The 19,545-nt window shown below is 43.3% G+C and overlaps 1 protein-coding gene across 1 annotated transcript; it reads left to right on the forward strand.

Annotated features, from left to right (window-relative positions):
- The first annotated feature begins 235 nt into the window (after positions 1–235).
- On the forward strand, positions 236–19,210 carry RALB (RAS like proto-oncogene B). Its single transcript, XM_056861125.1, has 4 exons — positions 236–389; positions 9,828–10,036; positions 14,434–14,611; positions 19,032–19,210. The coding sequence occupies exons 1-4, from the start codon at positions 276–278 to the stop codon at positions 19,149–19,151; spliced, it is 621 nt and encodes a 206-aa protein (XP_056717103.1). The 5' UTR covers positions 236–275; the 3' UTR covers positions 19,152–19,210.
- The last annotated feature ends 335 nt before the right edge of the window (positions 19,211–19,545 follow it).

Raw genomic sequence — 19,545 nt, forward strand, 5'->3', positions numbered from 1 at the left:
CTTGAACTCTAATTTTCTTTGCCTTATCAAGGTCTATTTGTTCCTCCTTTCTTAAAGAATAGGATTCTAGGAAGGAGTTGAAGGAATGCAACTTGTTTCTTGGGTCCTTTTCTTGACACTTTCATGCTTTTGTTCTAAGACTTATCACCATGCCCCTTGATGCTAATCTGTATTCTCAGTCTGGATACCTGATTTATTTAGTGAAATGCAATTTCTGTTTCTTGGCTTGTAGCTCATTGGTCTGCTGTGGTGAATCTTAGCAACTGTACAGAAAGATGGCTGCTAGCAAGACGAAAAACCAGAGTTCTTTGGCCCTCCACAAAGTAATCATGGTTGGTAGTGGTGGTGTAGGCAAATCGGCCCTTACACTTCAATTTATGTATGATGAGGTAAGAGGTTTTTGATACTTATCCATCTTACTTTATATGTACTTTCTCAGTTGCAGAATTGCTCAAGGGTGGGTCTATAGTAATTTTTCTGACTGCATATTTACTCCTTTCTGTGCAACAGCTAACTATATGATTGTTTCCAGAAATAACTTAGGTTTGTTCTTCCATAGTGAAGTTCTTTTCTATAAAATGGTAATGGAACCACTAGACCAGTTTATACTGAAAAGCAGGAATTTAAATATTATGGCTCATGTTATATTCCTAATGTTCCAAGTGAAGCAGATATTCCAAGTAGGGGAGTGCAGTATTGTTTGGGTTTAATACAGCTGGAGATTTTTGGAAAACCATTCAGATTAAGCTTTTCTGGAAAATTGAAAATATAAAACCCAAACCTGAAAAATACAGGTTCAGAGCTGAATGCTGGGCTCCCTGGAGCCCAGTGTTCAGTTCTGCACTGCTGGGGGGTTCAGATAACCTCTTCTTCCTGGCTTCTGCCTCATGGAGGAGGCAGGAGTCGGCAAGCAGCCGTCATCTGAACCCGGGGGGTGGTGTTTGGATCAGCAGGGAGGAACTGAAGATCATGCTGGGAGCCAGCACAATCTTCATCTCTCTCCCCCCACCATCAAGCTCCACATGAGGCTTGGCTGTGGCGGGAGTGAAGCTGTCCCCCGTCCGAAAAACAGTATGATCATCTCTGTCCCTTCCCCCCCGCCCCAGTCAAGCTCTACATGGGGCTTGACTGGGGTGGGGAGGGAGTGAAGATTGTGCTGCCTCCCGGCCAGGAGACAACACAATCTTCAGTTTTCCTCCCTGCCCCAGTCAAGTTCCACATGAGGCTTGGCTGGGGCAGGGAGGAAGTGAAGATCGGCGTTATTTGGGGATCCACTTTTCTGCTCCCATTTATTGCCACCATTTTTTTGCTGGTAAAAAAAAACCCTGGAAATACCAAAAAGGTTTTGGGGGGGGGGGGTTCGGTTTGGCATATTGATATGCACACCCTTAATTCCAGGTGCTGTATAAATGCAAAATTGTCAATACATCACATGCAGCTTTTCTAAGGAGTTGTATATTGCCTGTGATACCATGGCAACCCAACATAAGCACAGAAACTGCAACTGGTCATCTGTTCTCCTTTAAAAGAAAAGGCACATGACTGGCTTTATGACAGCAAAGATAAGTGTGGTGTTGCTTGTGCTACTTCAAATCTCTGAAGTAATGGGTTGAGTGTTTCTTGAAAATGGAGTTTCTATCCAGCATAGCTTGTTGCTGGGTGGATTGATTCAAATCACGAAGAAAAAGGCTGGTTGACATGAATTACTTGTGTGTGTGTTAAGTGCCATCAAGTCGCTTCCGACTCATGGCGACCCTATGAATGAAAGTCCTCCAAAATGTCCTGTCTTTGACAGCCTTGCTCAGATCTTGCAAATTGAAGGCTGTGGCTTTCTTTATTGAGTCAATCCATCTCTTGTTGGGTCTTCCTCTTTTCCTGCTGCCCTCAACTTTTCCTAACATGACTGTCTTTTCCCACTCTGAGCGAAGGGCATCTTGCCGCTTGGGTTTTCCCACCCTTTGCCCGGGGAGGCAGGACCAAATTTTCACTTCCTGTCTCTCTGGCGGGAAAGCCTACAACTTTCAGTTTCCCTCCTGCCTTTGACGGGGAGAGCTGGTGATTAGCAGAGCTCCGCTCTACTTACCCTATTCCTAATACTCTATACCGCTCTTTTCTTGTTCTTCTGTTCTTGTCCCTCCCTCCCTTCCCCTCCGATCTCTGCTAAGAACGGTTCCCCCCCAAAATGGCGGGCGCCACTCAAGAGGTCCCCAGAGAGGATGATCTATTATCGGAGAGGGACTACGATCCCTCTCTTCGCCCCCTTGGAGCCGCGCAGCCGCTAGAAACAACAGGCGGCGGCTCCGGTGCAGCGGAGATCGCAGAGCCGGGCAAGCCCGCTCCCGCCAAAACCGCATCGGGAAAGAAGACGGGAGGAAAGCGAAAGGTCAAATCCTCTAGCTCTGGAAAGAGCTCCAAACTGCACCGGGGTCCAAAGCGTAGCTCGGGTACCCTGCCAGCCGCCTCCACCAGTCTTCCCTCCACTACACAGCGAGTGGAAGCACCGGCCCCCAACGACTCAGGGCAAGCCCGAAGGACGTCGGACGGTAAAGTACCTATGCCCGGGACTTCTATTGTTGGGGGGAACCTCTTCTCCTTTGAGGAAATGGAGGCTATGATGCAGTTTGTGCTGAATAGAAGGCAGGCACAGCTTAATATCTCTGCAGCTCCTGCTCCTACTGGCCAATTTTCAGAGCAGCTCTCACTCCCCCTCCCAGTGCCTGAGTAGCGAGCCTTGCTGCAGCCACCAGGTGGCTTCCAAGTCATGGCCCACTAAGCCTGCCCTGAAGGAGAGCTCTCGTTCCCAGGCAGAGGCTGATTTCTCCTCTTATTCTTCCTCTGACAAGGACGACAGGGAGGAGGGAGAATATAATTCCGATACAGAGGACCCTGTCAGGGAAGGGGAGGATCAACAGAGACTCTTCTCCCCAGAGGACTACCAGGCCCTTTTGTCTAAAGCTCTCATTGCTCTAGAACTCTCTGAAGAGCCAGACACCACCAAGGAACCCAAAACCAAGCAGTGGCCCACTGGGGCAAAAGGGTATTTTCCCCGAGCCTCCACCCAGGCCAAAAAAGTTCCCATGCCAGAGTACTTTGTCAAACTCATCAAAACTGAATGGGATAAACCTACCCAAAATAGGCAATTCCCATTTGCCATAAAAAAGCTATATGATATGTCCCCAGCAGCCATGAATCTCCTTAGTCTGCCTGTAGTAGATGCTCCTATAGCATCTTTACAATCCTCTGGCATCCTGTCTGAGGATGGGGCGGGGACTATTAAGGATAAGTTCGACCGCAAAATGAAGTTTCTCTCCAGGAAAGTTCATGAGTCCTCAGCCCTGGCGATTCAGGCTACTACCACAGCTGCCATCATGGCCAGAGCGTCTATTGCCTGGGCCAAGAAGATCTCCCAACTCCTTCAGGGGGCTGATAGGAGAATAGTTGACGGAGTAGACAGACTAGTAAGAGCCTCAGCCTTCATGGCGGATGCATCCTTGGACGCTCTGTCCTTCTCTGCTTGCTCCATGTCTTCTAATGCAGCAATTTGTAGGGCTCTTTGGCTGAGAGCGTGGAAGGTGGAAGGCAACTCCAAGTCCATGCTATTGTCAATCCCTCTCCAGGCGGGAAAGTTATTTGGAGACCGCCTGGACAAAATGCTGGCAGAGACAAAGGATAAAAAACGCACCATGCCCGATCCTCCAAAAAAGGAGTCCAGGCCCTTTTCCAGGCCCTTTCGGTCCTCCCACACTCTCACTCGTTACAGACAAGAGCAGCGACGTTCATCCTGGCCTAGCAATCGCCAGCCCTTTCGTCGCCAAGGGCGATATGGTCGCCCTTTTCAGCAACAACAGCAGCAATTTAGAGGCGACAAGAGTGAAAGGTTCCAGAAGTCCCAAAAACAGATATGCCAAGTTGCTGCCAGTGGGCGGAAGACTACAGCATTTCAGCCCACGATGGACAACCTCCCAGTTGGATGCCTGGGTACTGCAAACCATTCAACACAGTTACAGCATAGAGTTCCGAAAGACCCCTCCGGACCGCTACCTCCCATCCCCAGCATCTCGGTCCCAGGCAAAGAACTCAAGAACCTTGGACGCCATACGTCGTCTTCTGCTCATAAGGGCAGTGGAGAAGGCCCCCCCGAGGAGTTTTTCTTGGGGGTCTACTCGATCTTCTTCACTGTCCCCAAGAAGAACGGGGACTGGAGGTCCATCCTTGACCTCAAGTTTCTCAACCGCTACGTGCCCCGGAGACGTTTCAGGATGGAGACCCTGCTCTCCATCACAGAAGCCCTCAAACACGGAGACTACATGACGTCCATAGATCTTCGTGAAGCTTACCTGCACATTCCGATACACCCATCAGATCGGAGGTTCCTGAGGTTTGCGTACATGGGAAACCATTTGCAATTCAAGGCACTGCCCTTTGGACTTGGTTCTGCTCCAAGGGCCTTCACCAAGGTCCTGGTATCCTTGATCGCCCAGCTCAGACGGGAAGGTATCCAAGTCCACCCTTATTTAGACGACCTGATAATCTGCACGCAGTCGGTTCACCTATCCCATGCACACACCAGCAGAGTCATTCAAACTCTAGAGGAGCACGGTTTCCTAATCAACGAAGAAAAAAGTCATCTCACACCCACCCAAAGGATTCGACATTTGGGTGTGATCATAGACACCTCAGTGGACATCATCTTCCTTCCAGAGGACAAAGCCATAAAGATCGCCAGACTGGCAAACACCATAGCCAAATTGAACCAGGCACTCCTCTTGTCCCTAGCGTGTCTACTCGGACAGATGATTGCTTGCATCTCCTCCATCTCCTGGGCGCGCTTTCACACTCGTCCCCTACAGTGGCTCCTCAGACCACATCAGCGGCACATTACGCAAAAAATCAACAAGCTCATTCCAGTAATACATCAGGTCCGGAAGAGTTTACTCTGGTGGAGTCACGCCCCAAACCTTCAGAAGGGCAAACCCTTCATCCTTCCGGATCCCATCCAGATTTTTACCGACGCATCACTTCAGGGCTGGGGAGCTACTATGGACAAGGAAGCAGTTCAGGGACAATGGTCCAAATCAGAACAGAATCTGCACATCAATATCCTGGAGCTGAGGGCGGTTCGGTTAGCTCTCTTCCACTTCCAACCCTCCTGTGCTCCAAAAATGTCCTAATCAGAACCGACAATATCTCGACCAAGGCCCACCTAAACAAGCAGGGTGGGTCCAGATCGTCGTCCCTGCATCTGGAGGCCCAGATCATTCTAAAGTGGGCAGAAAAGAACCTTCTCCACCTTCAAGCGGAGCATATTCAGGGAGTCCAAAACGTTCAGGCCGACTGGCTCAGTCGTCGCTCCCTGGACGAAGGGGAATGGTCTCTCTGCTCCCAGGCCTTTCAGATGGTCAACATCAAAGCAGGTCCCCTACTGGTAGACCTGTTTGCGTCAGGGGTGAATCATAGCCTTCCCAGATTCTTCTCCAGGTTTCACCATCCACGAGCAGAAAAGATAGACGCTCTCCTTGCACCCTGGCCTCGGGGAATTCTCTACGCATTTCCTCCTCTACCCATCCTGCCAAGGGTGATCAGGAAGATTCGATCCGAAAGAGCCAAGGTGATTCTGATTGCTCCAGACTGGCCTCAATGGCCTTGGTACGCAGCTCTCCAGCAGATGTCGGTCCAGAGACCATGGCATCTCCCTCTTCTTCCCAACCTGCTACAACAGGGTCCCATCATCCATCCCAACCCGGCTTGGTTCCAACTAGCCGTTTGGACATTGAAAGGCTCCGGCTAAGTCACCTGGGTGTCAAACAAGGATGTCATCAACACCATCATCGCAGCCAGACGTCCCTCTACTAGAAGGATCTATGAGTACACTTGGAAAACCTTCGCCAGGTGGTGCCGCAGGAAATAAAAAGATCTCCTATTCATTGATTTACCATCGTTTCTGGAATTCCTACAGGATGGAGTCCATCAAAACTTTAGGCCTGCCATTTTACGTAAACAAGTGTCCGCTATCTCTACAATCGTTCCGACACTAGACGCTTACAAGTTATCCGAGCATTCCCAGATTAGAGCCTTTCTACGAGGGGTCGTCCAATCCAACCCTCCTCCTGTTCATCGGTTCCCCACCTGGAAACTCAACACCGTCCTCCAGGCACTTACCAAACCTCCTTTCAAACCTTTACGAGAGGTCCCTCTTAGGTTCCTAGGTCTAAAAGTGATCTTCTTAACAGCCATCACTTCGGCTAGAAGAATATCGGAACTTGGAGCCCTTTCCATCCGTAAAGAGTTATGCTTCTTTCATAAAGACAAAATAGTCCTGAGACTCGACCCTACCCTTATTCCCAAGGTGAATTCGGTGTTCCACAGGCAGCAAGAACTCCAACTACCATCCTTTTGTCCTCACCCAGCGAACCCAAAGGAAAAGGAGTGGCACATCTTGGATGTCCGTCGAGCCATTAGAATTGACATCAACCGAACGGCTCCCTTCAGATCTTCTGACTCGCTTTTCGTGGCCCTCTCAAAACCCAACAAGGGTCGTAAATTATCCTGACCCTCTCTCAGCCAGGCGATTAAGCAGTGCATCATTGAAGCATATCGTTCCAGCAAGCTTACCATCCCAGAGGGCATCTCTGCCCATTCCATTCAGAGTGCGGTGACCACAGCGGCTCTTCACAACCAGGCATCAGTGGAAGAGATTTGCAAAGCGGCCACCTGGTCCAATGTCTCCACCTTCGTGCATCACTATCGCATAAACACCTATGCCGAAGCCGAAGCCGCCTTTGGGAGACGTGTTCTCCAGCATGTTGTCGAGGAACAGGACGATTAACCCCCACCTGGAGGTCGAGCTCTTGGACATCCCAAGCTGCAAGATGCCCTTCGCTCAGAGTGGGAATGTAGCCTTGGTACTCACCGAGATGGCTCTTTCCACTCTGAGGAAGAAGGGCATCTTGCCCACCCAAAATATTTACACACTAAGGTTAATCGCCTGGGTGGTCACTCTTAAGTGGCTGGGATGATGCCATCTTTGATAGAGCCTTCCTCGGCATTTCCAATAACAGTAAGCTCAGAGGACTTATTTCCCATGACAAGGCCCATCCATTGTCCTTGCTTTAGTCCTAACCTCTGACACTGTGGTTCTTACCTTCTGTTAGCCCAGTTATGTGTTGTCCAGTTGGACTCTACTAACTCTACCAAGTTGATCTACGTATATATATCTATATATGTTTACTCTCTTTTGCATGTTTAGCCTATATACGCTGTTATCTATATGGTTGACAATGTTGCAGTGTTATTACTCCTGTCTCTATCGGTCTATGCTTTTGGGAAACTGGAAGTTGTAGGCTTTCCCGCCAGAGAGACAGGAAGTGAAAATTTGGTCCTGCCTCCCCGGACAAAGGGTGGGAAAACCCAAGCTGCAAGATGCCCTTCTTCCTCAGAGTGGAAAGAACCATCTCGGTGAGTACCAAGGCTACATTCCAGTGATTCTTGTCGTCTCATGACGTGACCAAAATACGATAGCCTCAGTTTAGTCATTTTAGCTTCTAGGGTCAGTTCAGGCTTGATTTGATCTATAACCCACTGATTTGTTTTTTTGGCAGTCCATGGTATCCGTAACACTCTCTTCCAACACCACATTTCAAAGGAATCTATTTTCTCCCTATCTTCACTGTCCAGCTTTCACACCCATACATAGTAATAGGGAATACGACGGCATGAACTAATCTAGTCTTGGTGGCCAGTGACACATCCTTACACTTCAAATATTTTCTAGCTCCTTCATGGCTGCCCTTCCCAGTCTCAGTCTCCTATGAATTACTTAAATCACCATTTTTTCATTGTTTAGATACTGTTGCTGTTCCTGTAAAAAATACTAAAACGGAGTAGAATCTTTATATACAACTTCAGAGGGTTGTTTGTATCTCTCCTAAATATTGAAGAAAATAATTGCTTATTTTTACATAGGTTGTGTTTTACAACCTACAGCTAAACTGGCTTCTGTAGCGGTGTTGGTGAGAATCAATGCCAGATGGTGCTGCTTCTTTCCAGTGTTACCTTCTGCTTTAGGACAAAGGAGAAGGGGCAGACTATCAGCCCTGCCCTGTCCCACAGAGGCAGACAGTCTCATTCAGAAGTAAAAGCTAAGAGCTACTGGGAAGTTCACCAGTAAAAGCTCATATAAATGAGTTTATGGAAGACACCTGTGGTAACTTCCCATGGTCACCAATATCAAGCCATAATACATGCATTGTCTTGGTGTACATACTTCATTTATAGGCCGCCTTCCTCACTGAGACTCAATGCGGATTACAAAATATAAAAAACAGTCAGATAGCAAACAATGCAATAGGACTAGGATTTTTAAAAAGGGAAATTAATTACAGCTGAAACACTAAATCTTGATTCCCCCCTACCTGGAATCATCAATATCCACTCTTGTTTGTCGCCTATTTAGAATTACAGTTTTCAATACCACCCTTACATGTTTCTCTGTGGCAACTCTGCACTTCCCAACAACATATTTTTGTTGTTCCCTCCCTCTGTAGTGTGGGGTCAGCTATTGCCCAGGCTAGGCTTTTGACAGCTAGGCTTTTGCAGTTGTGGCTACTGTATTTTGGAATAGCCTCTGAGAGGATATGAGGAAGACTCCTCTTGACGTGGAAAAGGTTATAAAACTGAGTTTTTAGGACATTAACGTCTGAGTACTGGTTTGGGGCAAATGGCAAATCTATGTGTTTTTGAGGGTTATAGATTTTTGCTAGTGCTGTGTTTAAGATTGCTTGTTAAACTATTAAATGATTGTATTGCTTCTATTTGTTTTGTTACCTGCTTTGGATCTTAACTGTGTTGGAAGAAAGGTCAGCTTAAAGTTTTTTTAAATAAATAAATTTTAATATCTTATTTCACATTGTTCCTGTCAGCCCCCATTGATCATTTGATCACTCGTGTATTATTTTATTGCCACCTATAATGGCTCTTGGTTTGCTAGGTGGCATTTGGGAATTGTCAATGCACATGGAGTGACTGTGGGGCGCCCTGCCCCCCTTGCGCTCGAGACGTCTCCCGCCGGTACAGGAGGAGTTCTAGGTGGAGGAGCTTCCTTGGCCTCAGACCTTTCTGGGAGCGAGTCTGGCTTGAACTCCCCCACAGAGGAAGCCAGGATCACTGTGCCGCCTGCCCAGTCGATCCAAAAAGACCCCTCCTGTGCTCCTCCTCGGCCTCAGCATCCTCCACCCTTTTATCCTCCTCCCTCCCGGTGCCGCCCTCCACCCGTCCCCGTGACTTTCCCCGCCTCCCCCCAGCTGCCGTCCCTCAGGCTTCCCAGCCTTTCCCTGATCCCCGCCTCCCGACGCGGGGCTGGGCTTCCCCGCCCCCTTCCGCTCCGGGCGCGGCCGCCCATCAGCTGTCCAGCGGGCCGCCGCCCCCTCCGCTCTTCTTCGGGGCTGCCTCCTGGCCGCCGCCCCTCTCCCTCTCCGCTGCTGCTGCCGTCCTCTGGCCCGTCCCTCCGCCGGCGAGGTTCGCGGCCCCCTGCGAAGGAGACCGGGGGGCCTGGTGAGTTCCCGGGGGAGTCGGGCCGCTTCCCCGTCGCCCTGTTTCCCCCCACGCCGCCTGCCTGTTCCGCCGTCGGCCCGAACCCCGCCGCCGCTTGCGGCGGCGGCTCAGACGCCTCCTCCAGTGGCTTGCCCCCTCTTGGGGACGTAGGAGGAGCTTCGCCAAGTCCGGCGACTCCCGGGGCTCCGGGGGTTGCAGGACAGTGACATAGACAAAATCAAGGGTTTGAAAGTGATTATTGATATTCCCAAGCTAATTGCTTCTCTCTCTCTCCTTAGTTTGTTGAAGACTATGAACCTACAAAGGCTGATAGCTACAGAAAGAAAGTAGTTCTGGATGGTGAAGAAGTACAGATAGATATTTTGGATACAGCGGGTCAAGAAGATTATGCAGCTATTCGAGACAACTATTTTCGTAGTGGAGAAGGTTTCCTTCTAGTTTTTTCCATTACTGAGCATGAATCCTTTACAGCAACAGCAGAGTTTAGGTAAGTAATGACTTGTCCATATGAACTGTCTTTGATCTTGGTGCTTGATTAAATCTGGATAACACATAATGCAAAAATATAACTAAAGAAATACAGGGTATAATATAGTATGCTCTATGTAATGCTGAGATCAGAGGTGTTGTAAGTAGATACAAAAAGAAAAAATGGATGTTTATTTCTTAGTAAAATGCAGTGTGGCCAGAGCGGGGGATGAAGATGTATCATTTCTTAGAATGCTGAGGCTTCTGTGGAAGTCTCCTTGCTGAAGGAAGTCTAAAAGATTTTAGTCATCAGATTCTTAGGAGTTTTGGAAAGTTTGAAGCAGAAGCTGGCTGTGTGTCACCCTGTATGGTACTTGTGGTGTTCCCAACCAAGTTCCCTGATCCTTGACGCAGTTCTATATTTTTAAAAAAATTTCCTTTCTTCTTATTAGGTGACAGGTTAATGAGTAAAAATGTGCTTTAAAACAAAACAAAAAACTGATAACTTGTCTGAAGCATGAGATTGGAGCAAGTCTGGTGATAGAACAGTGGTGTGGTTCACTGGTACTTATGTCAGACATTAAGATTAGAAATCTGGGCTCTTGCCGCCACTAAAAGACCCATGCATATTTTTTTCTCTTGTCTTTTAAAACTTAGCTCTTGTCTTCACCCTCTCATAAAGAATTTTTGCTGTGAGTGGCTTCCATGCAGTTTGTATGGTAGAAAGGCAAGATGTAAATATATGATAAATAGACTTATGAAAGCTTATGGTCTTCAGCATTTATTATTCTTCATTGGTTGGAAGTTTCCTAATCTTGCATTTTCAAACTTTGAGGCATCAGATACTGTTTATAAAAGTAGGAATCTTTTATCTTTTTAAGAGTTCACTATAAATTAAAAGCTTAAACTTTTTTTTATTTTATAAATTTTTATTGAATTTTATAACAAAAGCAAAATAAAAAATAAACAAAAAACAATACAAAAAATATCATAAATTGAAATAAAATACAAAATACAGAATCAGAAGGATATCTATATACCTTAATTAATACAATTTAATTATAAAGTTCAAATATTCAAAAAAGATACCCCATCTCCCTCCACCCACCGAAAAAGTGACCCTTCACCCGACTTCCGTAGAAGTGTCTAAACAGTATTTAATATTTAATAACACAAAGATATAAAGTTACTCTAATTTCTATATCTCGTTAATTATAACTGTAAAATCCATATTTGCCAACTTATCCCAATATAAGGTGGCCTTAGACCATGTTTTTTTAAATTCTTCCATATCATTCCCGTGCAGGAATTCCGTTAATTTGGCCATCCTCAAATACATCCATAATTTCTCTCTCCAGATATTAATTGAAGGTTTATTCGCTTGCTTCCAAACTTTAGCTATCACAATTCTTGCAGCAGCAAAACTATATTGACAAATAACCCTGTCATTATCACTCATATTATTTGGTGGTATTCCCAATAAACAAAATATTGGTTTTCTTTTTACCCTACTGTTGATCAAATTATTCGTTTCCCTCAATACTTTTATCCAATTTTTTTTAATTTTTTTACAAAACCACCATACATGCATGTATGTATCTCTTTCCTTTCCACATTTCCAACATAATCCGCTATCTCTTTTATTCATTTTAGATATCATCATTGGTGTTATGTGCCATCTATAAAACATTTTGTATAAGTTTTCTCTAATTTCATTGGTTATTGTAAATTTAAACTCTCTCTTCCATAAATTTTCCCATAATTCCAAATCAATATTAAAACCTAACTCCTTCATCCATTTAATCATAACTGGTTTAATTCTTTCGTGTTCTAGATTAGCTACTATTAATAATTTATACATTCTACCTATCAGTCCTTTATTTCCTTTTATTAATATTTTCTCTAATTCTGATTTATTTTTATTAAAACCAAGTTGATTTTCTTTATTAAATATATCCTTTAACCTATAATATAAAAACCAATCCTTTATGTCAAGTTCTTCCCTACTTTTTAAAACCCATTTCACTTCTTTCCAATCAATCAAATTTCTATATATATCCATTTCTAGATTCAGATGGATTCCTCTTCTCATAAAGGCTTCTACTGGATTAATCCATCTGGGAGTTTAATTTTCTAAAATCTTTCTATATTTTTTCCAAATTTGGAACAATCCAGTTCTAAAAATATGAATATTAAACTCTCTTTTTATTTTTTATTTTTCATACCATAAATAAGCATGCCATCCAAAACGTAGATTATAACCCTCTAATTCTAATAATTCAATGTTTTCTAACATTATCCAAGACTTCAACCATACAAAACACGATGCTTCATAATACATTTTTAAATCTGGTAACCCTAGGCCTCCTGTTTCTCTTAGTTGAAACAAATTATTATATGCTATTCTATGCTTTCCTTTGCCCCACAAAAAATTTAAAATATCTTTTTTCCAAATTTTAAATATTTTGATTCCCTTAATAATTGGTAGATTTTGAAATTTAAAAAGCATCTTGGGTAAAACCATCATTTTTATTACTGAAATTCTACCCCATAATGATAAAGGTATTTTTTCCCAGTTTTTCAAATCTGTATTAATTTGGTGCCAAATTTTTACATAATTATTTTTAAATAAATTGAAATTATTTGAAGTTAGCCAAATACCCAAATATTTTATTTTATGTTCAATAGTAAAACCAGTACTTTTTGATAGTTCTTGCTGTTGTAGGAATGTCATATTTTTAACCAATATTTTCGTTTTATTTTTATTAATTTTAAAACCTGCAGGCTTTCCATAAACCTCAATCGTTTTTTTCCATTCTACAATCTGACTGTTGGGGTTAGTTAAAAAACACACTAAATCATCCGCATAAGCTTTAACCTTAAAGTGATTTCTCCCAACCTTATAACCTATAATATCTACATTATTTCTAATCTTTTTCAATAAAACTTCTAACATTATATTAAACAATAATGGTGAAAGAGGGCAACCTTTCCTCGTACCCTTTTGAATCTCAAAATGTGGTGTTAACTCCCCATTAATCAACAATCTAGCAGTTTGACATGTATATATCTTTCCAATAGCTAATTGGAATTTCTTTCCAAAATCCATATAATCTAATACTTTTCTCATAAATTTCCAATTTACATTATCAAACGCTTTTTCTGCATCCAAAAATATCATTGCAAAAGGTGTAGTACTAAATTCCGCATATTCTAAAAGATCTAATACTACTCTAACATTTTGAGTAAACAACCTTCCTGGAAGGAAACCTGCTTGATCATTATGAATAATCTGATTTAAGACTTTCTTCAATCTGTTCACCAAAATTCCTACAAAAATTTTATAATCATTATTTAATAGTGAAATTGGTCTATATTTTTTTGCATCCAATAAGTCTGAATTTGGTTTGGGAATTAAAACTATATTTGCTTGTTTCCAGGTATTTGGAATAGACCCATTCTGCAAGCAATTATTCATTACTTTCAAAAAATATGGAGAAATTTGTTCCATAAAAACTTTATAATAAAGTGTTGTGAATCCGTCTGCCCCCGGAGCTTTATTCAATTTACTTTTACCTATTGCTGCTTTTAATTCCTCCATAGTTATATTAGCATCTAATAGTTCTTTATGTTCTTGTACAATTCCTTCCCATTTAAATTGATCTAAATAAACTTCTATTTCTTTTTCTGATACCTCTCCTTGTCTATATAAGTTTGAGTAATAATTTATAAAAGTTTCTACAATTTTTTGTTTATGCATTGTAATTTTACCATCCCTCTTTATTTTTAATATGGGTAATTTCTTTTCTTTGTTTTTAAGTTGCCAAGCTAACATTCTACCTGGTTTATTTGCATGTTCAAATTTTTTTTGCCTGTTGTACATAATTTTTTTTCTATTTCCGCATTTATTAAGAATTCATATTGATATTGCAGATTTTTAATCTTATCCATCTGTTCCTGTTTAAGCAGTTTACTCTGTGCTTCTCTCAGCTGTCTCTCTCCCTGTTTGATTTGTTCTAATAATTTATTCTTTTTACTTTCTCTTTCTCTATACCACCTCGAATTTTGTTGTATTAGTAAACCTCTTATTACTGCTTTACCAGCATCCCATACAATATCATCTGATATCCCTTTATCAATATTTTCCAAAAAATAATTTTGTATTTCTATTTTCAACTTATCCACAATTTTCGCTTAAACTTTTTTTTTTTTTACATGTGTTGCTTTCTGAGCTCCCTTTGTGTTGAAGTTGGATGGCAAAAAATGTCTATTTCCAGTTAGTGAACGTATGAGTTTGTGCAATGATTTTTGCATAGACTTCAGTGTGGCCAAATTACTAGCATAATTGCTTGGTGCACCATGGAATCTGATTGTCACCATTTGGAAGCTACTATTGTTTTGTTCTTCTGTATTTAGGGAACAGATCTTACGTGTGAAAGCTGAAGAGGACAAAATACCGTTGCTTGTGGTGGGAAATAAATCTGATTTGGAAGACCGCCGACAAGTGCCTGTAGAAGCAGCCAGAAGCAAAGCAGAGGAGTGGGGTGTACAATATGTAGAGACATCTGCAAAAACCAGAGCAAATGTAGATAAGGTGAGATATCTTCTCTGCAGGGTTTCCATACAAAGCTATGGGTAGCAATAGCTTTGCACAGGCCCAGTGCAAACATTCATGGGAAATTGAGTTTTCCCACTACTCTTAAGTACAGATGCAGCCATTACAGACTGTGAAAAGTAAGTACTTTTAAAATTCTTCCAGGGGGGCAATTTTCAAGGTAGAGTCACCAAATTCGCAGCGTAGCTGCAAGGGACTCTCCTTACATGAACCTCAAAGTTTGGGACTGGGGTGTGTGTGTCCAATTTTATGGGTCCTGAAGGGGTTAACCCCTTCCTTCATAGAGAAGCATTGTAAAGTTTACAAATCTTCTCTATAGTGAACTTCTTTTATTTTATATTTGTATCTATACATGTATATAATTTAGCTTTATATCCATATTAGTATACATAACCATGCCCTGACCTGGATGGCCAAGGCTAGCCTGATCTTGTCAGATCTCAGAAGCTAAGCAGGGTCAGTCCTGGTTAGTATTTGGATGGGAGACCACCAAGGAATACTAGGGTTGCTGGGCAGAGGAAGGCACTGGCAAACCACGTCTGTTAGTCTCTTGCCTTGAAAACCCCATAAAGGGGTCGCCATAAGTCGGCTGCAACTTGACGGCACTTTACACACACACACATACATGGCCATTCAGGGGACTTGAAATTTTACAAAGGTTATAAAGGTTAGAATTTTATTATGAAATGTAATTGCAACTGCCCTTTTGATGATTTTATATTCCCCTCTCCCAAACTAAATAGGGCAGATGACCATCATAGTCTTAATTATGCGTCTGAAAACTACCTAAATCACTCACATTTAGCCTTAGATCAATCTTTCCTACAAAATGATTTTAAAAGTGTCTGTGATTTCTCAACTGACCAACTAACGGTGGAGGAATGTGAAACTTGTCATTTCTCCCCCTATCTCTTTCGCCTCCCCCCCTCCTTCTAAAGGCTGCTCAAAGAAACTTACAGCCAGAGGTGTCTTTAGATGGCTTTCAACTGCTTTCACTTGACTTCTCATCGTAACTGAAAGCTGAGAAATGTTTTGTTTTGCTCTTAGCATTTTATATTGAATGTCCGTGCTCACCAGAAATTGGGGATCTTGGCCCTGGTGCACCAAGAGAGGCATGCTATCACTCCAATCCCCCACCTGCACTTTGGCAAATGTGACAGGCTGTTCTTTAGATAAGGAGTCATAAGAACAAATTTCAATTTTGCCTTCTGCTTTCAAGCCGAAATCGTGGAAAATATCCTCTGCTAAACTAGACATGTCTGCCCTGCTATCCCAGCTAGTATGGAGATTAATATGATCTTGCAGTCTTACTTGCATACATCTAGTCTGAGCACACCAACCTGCTTGTCCTGGGCTAATGTAACAGAACGTGGGCTTCCTCTGTAAAGAGGCCAGTGGAATGCGATTCATGCCTAAGTGCATGCCAGACTGATGATAAAGATCTTGGGGCTGACCCTATGCTTGCTCACTTCTTAACTACTTCTCTAGCAGGCCAGATAGAATCCTGAGAGGCTACCTTACACCACAGGTTGGTCTGCCCTATCTCCATTGTAGAAGTAGTTGTCAGTTGGTCTTGAGTCTCCCAATTCTCTGTTGTTTAACCCCGATATTTGACTGGGCTTGAGTCCAGCTGAAAACCAGTTGAACTTTTGGCTGCTGACACTCATTCTTGGCCACCAACTTGGGACATCGAGCTCTGATATGCCCTTGCTGCTTACAATAATAGCACACTGTCAGAGCTGGCCCTGAACTTACCAAACCCTTTTCCTCTTTAGCTGGGGTCCCAGCCAAAATTTGAGATGCCTGGCAAGGAACAGATATAGGTTCGTTCTTTTGCTCTTAACTAAACTGCCGTGAGGGGGGCACCAATTGCTCGCCAGGCAGTTTTCCAAGGCCATACCACTTTAAAGAGGGCTGTTCAACTGCCACTATCTCATCGAGCACTGCTGCTAATTCCCGAGGAGTAGCAGGTCTTTGAGCACGGGCCAATGCTGCATGCTCTTGTGGGATAACTTGGTAGATTTGCTCCCGAACTATTAATTCTAACAAATCTTGAAAAGTAGAAGCTTGTGCAGATTTGATCCAGTGTAGACACATTCTTTGAATCCTGCTAACAAAGGAACTATAAGATTGCTTTGGCATAAGCCCTGCAGTATGAAATCATCACCGGAGTTGGTCAGATGAAAGACCAGACTGCTGGAGAGCCAGATATTTAAAATATCGATAGTCCCTTGCTTGCTGGGGTGTCAGCTGTGCTAACAGTTCCATGACCTCTCCATGTAAGCACCTTCGCAAGGCTCCCATATATTCAGCATCTGGCAAATAGTAGTCCTGGGCTGTAGCCTCAAACAAAGCAAAAAAAAAGAAAGCCACGTCATCACCAGGTCTCAGCTGAGGAAATTTTATTCTTGTCCATCTACCATCTTGATTTTGTATTAGATGATTTTGCATCAAATTCATTTGCTGTCCACTCTGCCCCAGAAACTGAGTCATCAGAGCACACAGCTGATGCACTGAGTCCACTGGTTGAGCTGGTGGTACTGGAGCTGGCTGAGTTGGTGTACCTATTGCAGCATCAACTGGTGGTTGTACGGCTCCCGGGGGGGGGGGGGTGTCTCCAAAAGGGTTTATTGCAGAGACTACCCGTTGTTCCTGAGCCTAAGCATGCAACTGGAGATGCGAAGATCCTACCAAGTGTCCCTCATTTTTTCTGTTTTGTAATTCCAATTGCCAAGAATTGGAGTCTGCCTCCAGATGCCTCGCTCTCCTCCTCAGGGAAGCGGCTGTGTCCTTATATTCCATTGGGGTCAGGCGATCTTCAAATCTTCAAAGGAATGCAATTGAAAGGGTCCTTCCTCCTGGAGAAATTCTCTCGGATTCCAGAGGATAGTACTGGATCCATATCATGTACTTCTGGCTCAGGAAAATCCACAGGCATCACTGTTCTATATCCCTAACTATCACAACTAATTTATCCTCACTTTATTGCCTGTTAAGCATCAATGGAGGACCTAGCCTGCCATGACTCAACACCCAGCCCAGTCCTCTGCCACCATGTATGGTTCCAGCCTCCCCTCGACTCCACAAATGAGAGAGACGCCTGGACCTATTTTATTTCAGGCCGGTAGTTTCCTGTCACTCAGGCTTTACTATTCCAGCCCTGAGGTTTGTTTCTGGAAAGGGAGAGTAAAAGGAAAGCTAACTCTCATACCATCACAGGCAAAAAAAAGTAGTTTAAATTTTTTTAAAGCTGTGCTAACTACTTACAAAGCAGAGCTGATCCCATTCACTCTTACAAAGCAGAGCTGATCTATGTAGTGAAAGACGGAAACCCGAAAGAAAAAACCTCCTCCATGGAAAAACCTCCCTTTTTCACTTAATGGGCCAACTTTGGCATCATACAATCCTCATTAGTTTCAGCTGTTCCCAAAACCACCCCAGCTGTAATTCCCCAGGGTGTGAACCTCTCAAGGCCAGATTGCCCTTTGAGCCAGCCCAGCTGTTACAATAGCTTCTTTCTTACAGGATCCTTTCTAAAATGCACATGCATGGAAACACAACTTCCCTGCTGCAGCCCAAAATGCCAGCTAAAATGCTGCTCATGGGAGATGAGGGACACCCAGGAGGAGCATGGGCAGGGTGTTGGAGGGCTTCTGTAGGAGGGGAGAATCGGTGAAACCCCCCCCCCCACTGCATGGATCTCTTTGAGAGGATACAACCCTTGTAACTCAGTGGGACTGCATCACCATAGATCAAAGTACTTCAATTTAAATCTGAGCACCACGGCTTAATATTGCATGTATAGGATTTGTTTCACGTGAATTTTTCATAGGCATTAGCAAGCTCCTATCAAGTTGGCTTCTCATAGTATTGCACTGAGCTGTGCATGTTGTTTTAAATTCTTACTATTTAAATAACTTTGTCTAAGGGCTGGATTCATTGATCTGTCAATAAAAGGCGCTAATGGTCACAGATCTTTCCCACATTTCCCTCCCCACAGCAGTCCTTTCCAATGCACCGAAGTTTATTCCCAGGGTCCCAGGACCTGCTTGCACTAAGAGCCAGATGGGTCAGGAGGTTGCAGTATGGAGAAGAAGATTAAATCCTCCTTCCTGCATCGTCAGTCAGTAGAGCTGCACTGATGAACTGAAACCTCCTGACCTGTATGACTATTACTTTGCATGGGTTCTACAAGCCTGGTAATAAACTTATTGGGGGGTTGGGCTGCTACAAAATTCATGGAATGCTGGCAAGATCTACCAGCCCAAATACGTTTCACTTACTCAGTGAGTTAAAAAAAATTGTGTGATGTTTGCTTAATATAATGTGCCAGTAAAAGAACCTATTCCTTTGAACTGTATGTAGTTACAAAGTCTTATGTATGGCTTTTCCTTTCTAGGTGTTCTTTGATCTAATGAGGGAGATTAGAGCCAAGAAGATGTCAGAAAACAAAGACAAGAATGGCAAGAAAAGCAGCAAAAACAAGAAGAGTTTTAAAGAAAGATGTTGCTTATTGTGATTTTCAGTAGCCAAACATATAGGCTATGGAATTAACAAGACATTTCACCACTGAGAGTATAGAGGGTTGGATTTATTAAGGAATTCTCGATCCCATAGGTTTTCCCACTCACATAATAGCCTTTCTGGAAATGCAGTAATTGATCTCTGTACTGAAATGGATAATTCATGAAAGAAACTGTTGATGCTAAAAAATATTATGAGCAAATGTTTCCCTGACCATTTGGTTCTTTGCCTGATAATAGTGTGGTTGCTCTGAAATTGTCTCTTGATGTTCCTTCCAATGATGCTTCCTCAACAGAGACTCTTCTTCTATCAGGCATATTCAAAGCAGTTAGTTCTCACTCAAGTTCAACCAAAGTTTTCTACTATTCTTACCTGGCTTCAGTTTTGGT

Source organism: Euleptes europaea, chromosome 15 (genome assembly GCF_029931775.1).
Source record: "Euleptes europaea isolate rEulEur1 chromosome 15, rEulEur1.hap1, whole genome shotgun sequence".
Taxonomy (NCBI): Eukaryota; Metazoa; Chordata; class Lepidosauria; order Squamata; family Sphaerodactylidae; genus Euleptes; species Euleptes europaea.